Genomic DNA, 12192 nt, shown 5'->3' on the forward strand with positions numbered 1-12192 from the left:
TATCCCGGCTATTTCAAGGTCAAAATGCATTGAAAATATAATAATTGATAGAAAAGAAGCAAATAAAATGTCAATACATATTATTTGCTGTTTAGTGATATGTCCTTTTCTAATAAGTACCATAACTTCCTTTTGGATCATTTTCAAAAATATGATAGAAAATTTATGTGCTCAGAAATTTTCCATGCATGAATAGTACCCTCACTGTCTCCAATTTTTTTTAAAAAAAAATAATGAGTATCTGTCCTATCATATGCACACAGGCTTGAGGGGGCCAAGAACAGGACAATGTGGGTGACTCAGGAATGACAAATGCATTGAAGACTTCTCGTCTGTCTCTGTTGGTGCTGAGGAAATGGTGCACATTTCAGAGGAGGGAAAACCCTGTCTTACTGAGTTTATCCTCAGCTGGGAGGGTGCTCGTGACAGATGCACAAGTGGTTTATCATCTGAAGGCTTTTGATTTGAGGAGGTTTGTATAGAAAGAAGTGTCTAATAGAGTTTCCTGACATTAAGGAAGATAAAACCATGCTAGCCTTGGGCAGACAGAGGGCATGGTACTTCTTACAGATTACACATGGCTGCCGGTACATGTCACCACATTAACAACTCTAGGAACACAACACACAGCTAATTAGACACCATTGTGGCTTTTGGGGGACAGAACAAGTTACAATTACTCTGGGAGGGATCGGGTAAGAGATACTATACAACCCTGAGTCATCACCAGAAGGGAAGAAATGCAAACTTACGTATATAAGAGTCTTCAAGATAAACTACAACGGCCACTATGTCATAGACAGAAGATCCACATCTAGATATCAAAGACAGAAATGTATTTATGCAGCGCCGAACAAGACCACTGAAGCTTAGGGTGAGGGATACACACACATTAACATCCAAAGAGATTCTTCTAGCTCTCCACCTGAGAGTCCCTGTGGCTACAGATGTGTTCCAGATGTGTCTTGGGGACAGACTACAATGAAAGTAGCATACATACGATGAGCACACTGATTTGCTATTCTTTGCGGGGGGAACCTGGAGTTCTTGGGGGCTGAGCCAGGGTTGTAATGGAAGGCATAACAAGAAAGCTGAGAACTGTTACAAGCCAAACTTCTTAGTCCTTGCGCGTGTCATTCTTACTACAGTGCGGATGCATTCTTAACTGTCTTATTGTCTGTGTTAGACGTACATGCATACCATATTGCTTATTCTGTGTTAGAGAAACTGAGGCATTTCTGATGGGGAAGTTACATGGTGGATTGACCTTCATGGAATTTGGAAAATAAGCAATCAACAATATCACTGTTGCCATCTGATGCACCATTATTGCCACCATACCCAGTTGGCATGTCTGGGAGACTTGCCTATATTCATTTGTTTGTTTTTGGTTAAGGATTCACCTATCTGGGATGTGCTGTGGTCAACGCATACCTCACAAGATTCCTTGAGTGAAAGATTATGGCATGGAGCCATGTGCAAAAGAGCCAACAAAAAAGTACCTCCCTAAGTCCTCTTCCTTCTAGCAAGGTACTATGGGACATCTAACATTTACCCTCCAGAATGTTGGCCATTCCGTATGTTTCCTTATAGATAAACACTGATGGAAGATTTTAGACATCAGATTCGATACTAGGCATTTTCTTGTACACGCGTCTATTGCTGCAGGAATTTAAAACCCTGGGGGTAGAGTACATGTTATTCTTATTTGCAGCATAAGGCATAACATGCTCTGAAATGTACACATCACTGTGGCCCCGACTGTCCCTGGAGCAATATGATGCTGTTGACCTCAAGGATGACCGAAGATAGCCGTCATTTACTGCCTGAGATGGCAATGAGTGTTTGTAGGGGTCCGAAGGACATCTCCCAATAACTAAGCGTTGGTCATCCCCATACGTGTGAAGGAATGGATTATCAGAGGTGTGGTCTGGCAAGAGAGACTTGCTTCTCTTGCTGTCCTCCAGACCTTGGGGGAAAAGGGAGTTCTTATTCCCTAAGAGTTTGCTTGAGGGGACACTGAACAGGCTCCCGTATAAGTTACCCTCTAGAAGCCGTTCTCTGTCCTTGAGGCTTATGCTCCGGGAGGGCTTGCTAAGGTCTATCTCCCTGGGCTTGTCAAGAATATTATCATAGGAGTGCTGCCGGTTAATCCTTAGCTTGTTCTTCTGGAACTGGAGGGCGTTATTCTGGGACCAGTCCTGCTGGTAGGCCTCCTCCTGAGTAGCTGGATTCCCTGTCTCCTGGAGCATCTGGTCTTCATCAATGTCATAGAGGTTCCCCATCCGCAGGCAGGCATCACACTTAAAGGGAGACCTCATAGTAAAGTGGCCTGAGTAGGTAGGCAGGTTCGAAAGGCAGCTTCTGCAGTGTGTGGAGTTCTGCCTGTATCGATCACTGCCCTCACTGTGTGGGGAACCCTTGTCTTTCAAGGTAAAGTGCTTAGCATAGAGTTTATACTGGTCATTGTTGGGAAGCCCATCTTCATTGTGTAGTGGGTTCCTGCTCATGGGCAGTGTAGAGTCTCCCTTGCGGAAGTTCTCATTGTGGTCTTGGTAGGTATCTGAGAAGCCCACATTCTCAGGGAGGGAAATGTTCTCAACAAACTGTGGAGGATCTAAGTGGAAACTGGGTTCCTTCTCACCATCAATGGTGTATATCTTATCCCTGGGAGAGCTTGCTTTGGTTTTCATGTAGGTACGCTCAACCTCGCTACAGTCCTTGGGGTATTTGGAGGCCATTGACCTTTTGAAGTTATCCTTGGTCTTATGGTTCTTATTGTTATCTGGTTCCCTGTGGCATGTGGCCCGGCTGGAAGTTTCTGAAATGTCAGAGTGGGCTACCTCTTCTGGAAGATACCTAGGACTCTTTAGGGAGTGGGTCCTATTCTCCACAATCTTTTCATCCCTCTGTGAGACTGGATTCTGGTTCAGAGAATCCTGGCGTAGAGACTCCATGGACTTCTTCCAAAGCTGCCGTGGTCGGGAGTTCCCTTTGGATTCAGTGCTGACAGCCACCTCCACGGTGTTAGGGTTGGACTCGTTGAGAGTGAGAGGATGCTGTCCTTGGAATACATAGTTACTAAGGTTGTCTTTGTGCCTGTTGGCCACAAATGTTTGGAGTTCATTCATGTTGTCCCCAAATATACTGTCTTTCCCCTGAAAGGACCTATTGTCTGAGTATATTAAATTCCCCTTGTCTGAAACCATGTCCACAATAAGGGACCCTCTTTGGATGAAGTCAGAAGTTCTTTTAGGTGAGTCAATTCTCGAAGAGTTCATGTTGGACATGTTGGAGATGTTCTTGGCAGACCTAAGAAGCTTTAGCATGTTGCTCTGTGACCCAGTCAGATTGAAATCTGGAGACTTCTTCTTTTCTTCAATGTGCACACCATGGATACAACTGTAGATGCCCTGTGAATGAGGAACACAAAACACACATCAACAGAGGACACCACTATGTCTAGATGACACTAGTATGAAACCATTTTCCCATCTGAGCTTTACCTACAAAAGTGAACTATGGATTTCTTGTGGAAGTCATGGAGAGAGATTGGAATTCATTCTGAATCCTGATTATCTTACTTCAATAGATAACACCAGTGATGTGTAAGTATTTACTCCGTATTGAAATGTTCTATTAAGACTCAGGAAGTAAATACAACTCATAAGTCTCAGAAAGCACCAGAAATTTACACGGTTCATAGGACTTTACCCAGATTATATAAGCAGTAACAATTGTTGGGGAGAGGAGACTCCATGACCATTAGAGCTGAGAGACTCTTACAGGTAGACCATTGGAGCTACCTGCAAGTCAGTAGGAAACTCCAGTAATGAAACTAGCTGCTCTACTGTTGATAGGAGAAGGGCTCCCCACTCATGCTGCTGTAATAGTAGAACATCTTTAGATTTGTAACCTCCTGACTTTCTTCTATTCATATCCAATTTTTGGCCACCATACCTATATGAAAGCAATTGGATCACGCCTGTAGAATTTCATCTGCCTCTTCCTAAGATTGCCAGGAAGCCATCCCAAGGAATGGACTCATGAGGCAGATCTGTTGTGGACTTTGACATAAAGTAGTAGGAAGTTTGTGTCATTGTGACTCTGATCATGGCTTTCCTGAGCCCCATGGATACATCAAACTCAACCCAGAAGGAATGCTCTCAGAATTGTGAAGTCTGAACTCATCTGGACAGCTGCACTTTGTGTCTGAAGACAGTCTCCACTTCAGCCTTACAAAAATGCTGCACACAAAGCACGATCATCTCAAGTTTAAGCAACCTTTGCTGAGACTGTGTCAACCTAAGCTTTGTGTTTACCGTCTGGAACCCAGGAACTAGCACTGTGCCAATTCCCTTCTTACTTCTTTTCTCCCTTCCTCCCTTCTCCTCCCTCTTTCCCTTTCTATCCCTTCTTCCTCTTTCCTTTCTTCCTTTCCCTCATTCTATCCCTTCTCCTCTCTTCCTTTCTTCTGCCCTCCTTTCTTCATTCTTCCCTTCCCACTCTCTTTCCCTTGTTACACACTTTCATCTACTTCATTTCCCTCTTCCCCTCCTTCTGTTCTTCCCTATTCCCAGAGTCCTTCCTTAAGTTCCTTCCCTTCTATCCCCTTTTCATCCATTCTTGGCCTTTCTATTTCTCTCCCTCCAACCCTCCCTTCTTTCCTCCTTTCCTTTCTTCTTTTCCTTCCCTCTCTCCCTTCTTCCTCCCACCCTTGCCTCTTTCCTTCCTTCCTTCCTTCTACTTTATCTTTAGTCTCCTTCTCTGTGTCATGGTCAGTTTCACTAAGAATGTTAGAACACTCAGACTGTGGACACAAGAATTATATAACTATTTCATGTGTCTCATAGAATGTGGCACATTAGTTAACCTCTAATTAGTCATATAATATAATCTTACATGTAATCTAGAGGGAGTCTCCACCTATGTGTGAGAAATTGATGTTTCCTCTATGTCAAGGTCAGGTAGGGTCTTTGTCTCCTCTCCTTGATGTATTATGAAAAACATTGTCTTATTTTTTTCTAAATTTGTACCTTTATTCTCACAAGCTCCCGTTCTCCCTCAGGATAACCTATAGACTTCTGTGCACTGCCACCATAGTGAAATGTGCTCCCCTGCAACCCTGAACTGCTGGCTGTGCTCCCCTGTCACTATGAACTACTGGCTGTGCTCCCCTGCCACTTTGAACAGCTCGCTGTGCTCCCCTGCCACCTTGGTCTGCTGGCTATGCTCCTCCTACCTCCAGAGACACTGATCCTGTAAGGAGACCTATGTGTACTTATTGTCTGGTGATTGTTTTACTCTGGGCTGCAGGGCAAGTGTCCTGGAAGAACTGGCAATGAGGAGAGGTATCCTCTATGGAGAGAATACCCACCTTGGGAGCCTCCAGAACATCACAAATCAACACCCTTGGGAAGAAGCCCACACTCTGAACTTGACTAATGTATGTGACTCAACTCTGTATACAGGTCTTGTCTGTGTGTGTGTGTGTGTGTGTGTGTGTGTGTGTGTGTATGTACAAGTACTCTCATGCTCGTGCACATGATCACATAACTATTCGCACATGTGTGCAAAGGACAAAAGGTAAGTATGGGTGTTGCTCCTCAAGAGTTGTTATCTCCTCGCTTCCTCCCATTTATGGCCTGATGGATAAAGTGCAAGCAAGCTTGTTACTTCCAAGAAAAATAAGATGAAAGTTTTTTAATGCCCCCTTTTAAGCTTTGGGGCCCCAGTTTCCTTATACATAGAATGGTGTGATCATATTAACCTCATGAGGTTTCACAATGAGATAAGAGAGAAACCAGATCTGACTCTGGCCATTATTCATACCCACCTTGCTATCACTGGCAATTCTCCACTGTAGGATTTTTACATCAACCAACATCAGGGGCTGAACTTTCCATTTGTCTCCTTAGTACAGAAAGGAGACAGGGAAATAATGGTACCTCCTTATCCAAACTTATTAGGTTGCTCTGATTTAGAAGACAAATGATATTGGAGGAGAAGAGCCTCTGCCCCACTGGACTCTCTGAAGCCTTCGGGATGCACCAGTAGTGGCTGGGTATCCCTGTCTGCCCTTGAGGGTGGGAAAGTTCAAATTCTGTCAGCAAAGCCTCGCCTGCACTCCCCAGTCCTCCCAGTTTCCAGCCCTAACATGCCTGGGTTAGGATACCGGACTCAATTCATGTTTCATGATGATGATCCCACCAACGTGGCTGTCTCAGAAAGAAGCTGGATTTACAAGCAAATGCAACAGTGTGCATTTGCTTAACATAATCCCAGAACCATTTGGATATGAAAAGCCTTTAGTAATTGACTGGGAGAATTAGTTTAAAGTTGGCATAATTCCTAGCTATATGAATACACGTTGTTATTTTTAAGCAATCTGTGTGTTTAGATGCCATCAAGCTAATTAGGAAATGTGTATTTGCACAGAACCCAAGTCGAGTGTAATTGAATGGAGAAAATAAATCCTCCTCACGGAGCTAATGTGTACCTTCTGAGTCTCCAAAGTCCTCAAACTCACCTAATGCTAAGAATACACAAACTCACTTTAAACTGATTATTTCATTTCCCCCAATAAAGATCAGCATATAAAGCTAAATGCTTTTCATTAAGATGGGAAGATGAAAGAAACAGGTAGATCAATTTAAGGAAAAATATATGATGATAGATGATAGATAGCTAACTAGATAATAGATAATAGATAGATGAAAGATACATAGCAATGGGTAGTAAATAGATTGATAGACTGACAGATGACAATAGAAAGATGATAGATTGATATATGATAGATGACAAAGCTAGATGGACATATAGACATACATATAGAGAGAGGATAGATAGATAGACAGGCAGACAATAAATTATTGATAGATGAGGATATATAGATGATGGATAAACAGGTGTCAAATAGACTGGTAAATGATGATAGATGGCTGATTGATCGATGATGGATGATAGAGATGCATGAATAGACATATAAATGATAGAGAAAAGATGGATAGCTAATAGATTGGTAGGCGATAGATAAATGAAAGATACAAAGATGATGATGGTGATGACATTGACTATAGGTAAATAGATGATTGACATAGGTAATATATATATATATATATATATATATATATATGATTTGGTAGATATTAAAATGTCTCAGGAATACGCAGGATGTGCCTGATTCTCTGAAACCTCTGTGTTGTTTCAGACCTGGCTGTTGTATCAGGGAGGATCTGCTTGGGGTACTGACCCTGCTGATAGAGAAGAGTAGTCCGGGTCGGTCAGAGCACACGCCCGTGAAGCAGAAGCGCAGCTTCCAGTAGAAGAGGTGCTCCCAGATGAAGGTGATGAGGCTGAGGGCCATAGCCGCAGCCAACATGTAGAACACACCCGCCATGTTATCAATGTCCAGCTGGCTGCTCATCACCTCATTCTTCTCGTTGTGGCAGATGCCTGTAAGCCACAGTGTCTCCAGTTCCTCCATCTCACCTGCACAGAACAGAATACCAACAGGCAGTGAAGACCTGAGCACCTGTCTTGGTGTGGAGACTTATGAGTTGGGACCACAAACATGACTTACAATGGTGTGACTGTAAGGTAAGTTGCTAAGCGTGGCTGATCTTTGGCTTTCAGTTGAGGATAACACCTCTCTGCTGGCATTATGGACAGAATTAAATTAGATGGTATTTACAGTGTGGTGAATTTGGCAGTTCCTGGTATAGTTTTTATCATGGTTACAGTCTCCCCATATTATTGCCTTTGTCTTCTACATGCCCTAAATCTCTGCCCACCCAGGCTCACACAGGATGGGCATGATGCAGTGGACAGACTTAACAGAATGTCTTACTCACATGAATAGTGTGTACAGCAAGAGTGTATATTCCAGGGAGTTGTGGGAGGGGGTCAGTTGAGTCTGGTTCACATGAAGTCTCATGAACAGCAGCTTGTGCTACTATTAACTGTAAGGAAGAGAATGCCTGGAACTGTGTCTGGCAGATGGTGGACCTCAACTATATTAGTTTCTTCTTTCTCATGTTTAGAACACTCTAAACAACTCCCAAAACTCACCCACAATAATGAGCTTAAGATACTAAACATTAGTGGAAGAAAGACATCTTGGTGCTGAATGGCCTCTTGCAAAATGAACATCTTCCTCACTTCAATAAGCAGCTGAGGAAGCAGGTGCACTTTTCATTGGAAATAAAAAGGCGGCATGCTCAACACTATCTTTTCTGTGTATTTCATCCAATCCCCATTTAGAATAAAACTCCATGATCTCAATGTTTAGTAATTACACAAGCCATTTACAATTCACTAAGCAGTGGCATTTACTCCATGATTCAGTCTTAAGTATTCTATCTCGGGGACATTAATCATCAAAGAAAACTTATATGCTAAATGCGAATCATGACTCCATTGTGTCTGCTCTCTAGGCTGAGTAGGAGGTTTCTGATGGAAAACGAAGGACAGTTTTAAAGTTCATATCATTGCAGATTTCAAGTGAATCTTGTTTTTAAGTTTTGTGAAGTCAGAGTGTCATCAATGCCTTTGGTCTACTTTTATTTCTGAAGCAAGCTAGTGGTAATATTTCCTGGCCTTAGGATGACGTTCAGTTTTCCTAAGATTTGAACTGCTGTTGCAGGGTCAATATTCTACTCACTGCCATTCGCACATTTCACCATCTCTATTTTCTCTCAGATTGCTTCTGGGAACTTCCTTTTGATTTTGGCGTAGAGTCTACATGTGAATATGCTTTGCTTATTTAGATATTGGTCTCAGTATGATTCCGATGACTCTTAGCTTTGACTCTGGAAGGAAAGTTCCCACCTACAGCCAGTGAGATGGCTCTGTAGCACTTGCTGTCAGGCCTGAAGACCTGAGTTTGATCTCTGGGAATCAGATGGTGAAAAGAGAGAATAAACACTTGAAAGTTGTTCTCTGACTTGCATGTGTATGCCTTCGCATGGGTCTCACTCCATATGTACACACATATAAATATTAAAAAATGAAAGTTTCATCCATTATTGTTTTAAATATAAACTCTCCCATCTTAACATTTTTGTTTGTTTGCTTATTTGTTTTTCAAGACAGGGTTTCTCTGTAGCTTTGGAGCCTATCCTAGAACTAGTTTTTGTAGACCATGCTAGCCTTGAACTCACTGAGATCTGCCAACCTCTGCCTCCAGAGTCCTGGGATCGAAGGCGTGCATCGCCACCACCAGGCAAACTTAACGTTTTTAAAATCATGTGTTCTTCTCTGTAACTCCTCCCAAACTTTGACAACTACTGACCTATGGTGTCATCCTTGCATATAGTCATATAGTCAGATGGAAACATTGCAGACTGGCTTCTTCTACAGCCTGATATGCACTTTCCATGTTCCCCTGTCTTTTCTGGATCAGTAGCTTGTTTCTTTGCATTACCGAGTTGCACAGTCTGGATACAGATTGCTCACCTAGTCACCTATGGATGCTGATGTCATTCTTTCCAAATTTGCACGGTCACAAATAAAGCCACTACAAACATGGACCAGTGAAGACTTTTGTGTGGATACTTTTGACTCAATTGGTCAGAATATCCAGAGAAATTTTGCTAAATCCTCTGGATTATATGATAAAAAATGTTGAACTTTCTGCCCAACTGTATTCCATTTTGCATCCCTCATACCCACAAGACTGAATTATTTTTGTCAGAGTTTGGGCAAGACTTTTGTTCCTTTCATAGGCTGATAGTGGTATCTGATTGCTGTAATTAGCAATTCCCTAATGACCTGTAGTAGCTCATTTTGTCCTGAAAATTTTAACACAGAGCACTGCCAGTCTGTCCTGTAGGTTATTAACCTTGTCTTCATATTTAGTTATCTCTGTGGGCTGGAACTGGTTGATCCACATGAAGATTCATTCTCTAGTTCATTTGTTCCTTAATTGGTGATATTTCACTTTATGTTTTCATTTTAATCTCTTCATTTTGCGTGAGACATTTATTTGTTTCTTTCACAACCTTAGCTGTTCTTTTCATTATGATTTCCAAACCTGTTTTTGTTTAGCAATTCCAAACCTATAGCCAAAGGGAGTAATTCTTAGGCTTCTCATTCTGTTTGCTCTGTGTTCTCATTCATGATAGTTGACTTCCTTGTGACACTGTAGTCTTTCAAAATTTTATTTAGTCTTTGGTAATTTTATATGTGCATACAGCGTGCTTAGATCATATCTCCTGCTGCTAACTCCCTTCAGCTCCTCCTGAGTGCCCCCTACATTTACCTCAAAGACTCATATGTTTTATTTTTAAATAACCCACTGAGGCTAGTAAGTGCTACCAATCTGTGCATGGGTTTAAAGCACTATCCTCTCGAGCACTGGCAACCTACGATGTGCCACATTGTTGAAGAAAGATATTCTTCTTTTTTCATTGTCCATTAATTGCCAGTAGCTCCTCTGCTAGGGGTGGGGTTATGGGAGCCTCTTCCTTGATGTGGGATTCCCCTCTGTATGCTCTGAATATGTTAATAACGAAGCTTCTTTGGGCCTATTGCAGCGCAGAATAGAGCAAAGCAGGAATTCCAAGCAGAGATAGAGGAAAAAAGAAGGCAGACTCAGGGAGACACCATGTAGTCACTGAAGGAGACAGAAGCCTGGGAACCTTACCAGTACACCAAGAGCCTTGTGGTAAAATATAAAATAATAAAAAGGTTAGTTTAAGACATAATATCTAGCTAGAAATACAGTTAAGCTATTGGCCAAACAGTATTGCAATTAGTATAGTTTCTGTGTGATTATTTTGGGTCTGGGTGTCCGGGAACAAACAAGCAGCCTCCACCTACGTTGGAGTGCCAACGTGGGCCAGTTACATCCACATAAAACCTGAGAGAGCTTGAAAAAAATTCTAGGCACACACACACACACACACACACACACACACACACACACACACACAGAGAGAGAGAGAGAGAGAGAGAGAGAGAGTCATGCTAGTTAGGTTTTCTAGATGGACAGAGATACATTTCAAATGGATAGTTATTCTTCAAACCTTTCAAAGATTTACAAAATATAGCATTTAAATATTTTAAGAACTTAGGACTTTTCATAACAATGAAACACATCTGCTCCTAGCAGCACCAATCTACTTCAAGAGGAGGTTCCTTATGGAGTTGGTTAGCCATTTGGGTAAGAAACTGCTCTTGCCTAGACTGCTTGATGGGATGTTGTATGAATTGGACATGCAGGACCCACAGGAAAAAAAATACTGCTAAATTTGCGAAAAGAAGGTGAAATGGTCCTTTGGGGTTTCTACTTATGAGAGAACTACCAGACGTTTTTCAGGATGGACACACACACACACACACAAACACAGACACACACAAAACAACTGATAAACTTTGCCAGTACAAGGCGTTAGAGATCTTCAGATTTCCTGTTTCATGGAAAATTCCGCCAGATACTATGGGCCTGTAGGCTAAAGACAGATACACCAATGTTATAAAAAAAAAAAAACAAACTTTGGGTGACTGTTTAGACAGTGAGATGTCTCTGTCAATTCTAGAGTTTTGGAAGTTGCATACAATGCACTTCCTGTTAACATAGGTAATATATCATTCTGGGGTCTTTGATAAAATTTAAAAAGTTATAATTATAGTTTTCCTTAGTTACAATAAAACATGAAATAGATATAAATATTGTAACTATAATTCTTACACAATACCTGTTTTGTTATATGTAATTTTACTATGTTAAAGTTAAAATCTTCCTTTTTAATTTAGACAGAAAAGGAGAGGTGATGTGGGATTCTCCTGTGTATGCTCTGAATCTGGTTTGTTACCATTGTTTAATAAAAAAGCTTCTTTGAGCCTACTACAGTGTAGAATAGAGCAAGGCAGGAATTCCAAGCAGAGAGAGAGGAAAAAAGAACAGAGTCAGGCAGATGCCATGTAGCCACCAAAGGAGACCGATGCTCAGGAACCTTACTGGTAAACTACAAGCCTCATAGTAAAATATACAATAATAAAAATGGATTAATTTAAGATGTAAGAGCTAGCCAGAAAAATACTTAAGCTAGTGACCAAACAGTATTGCAATTAACATAGTTTCCATGTGATTATTTCAGGTCTGGGTGGCCAGAAACAAACAAGAAGCCTCTGCCTACACTTCCCTGTCCTTGCTGGAATGGTGACTACTTTGATCTTGCAGAGACCGCT

General features: G+C 41.6%; 1 protein-coding gene across 2 annotated transcripts in view; it reads right to left on the minus strand.

The window, feature by feature from the left end:
- Positions 1-1613: 1613 nt before the first annotated feature.
- Grin2a (glutamate ionotropic receptor NMDA type subunit 2A) overlaps positions 1614-12192 on the minus strand; it is a 430207-nt gene continuing 419628 nt past the window's right edge. The window contains exons 11-13 of one of the 2 annotated variants that reach the window (XM_038327931.1): positions 7253-7491; positions 2239-3413; positions 1877-1895 (exon numbers count right to left, since the gene is read on the minus strand). In XM_038327931.1, the coding sequence (XP_038183859.1) occupies positions 1877-1895; positions 2239-3413; positions 7253-7491 (1433 nt within the window). Of the gene's footprint in view, positions 3414-7252; positions 7492-12192 lie in introns of both variants that reach the window. The other variant, XM_038327930.1, reaches the window with a different exon arrangement.

The sequence above is a fragment of the Arvicola amphibius genome, chromosome 4 (assembly GCF_903992535.2).
Source record: "Arvicola amphibius chromosome 4, mArvAmp1.2, whole genome shotgun sequence".
NCBI classification, from domain to species: domain Eukaryota; kingdom Metazoa; phylum Chordata; class Mammalia; order Rodentia; family Cricetidae; genus Arvicola; species Arvicola amphibius.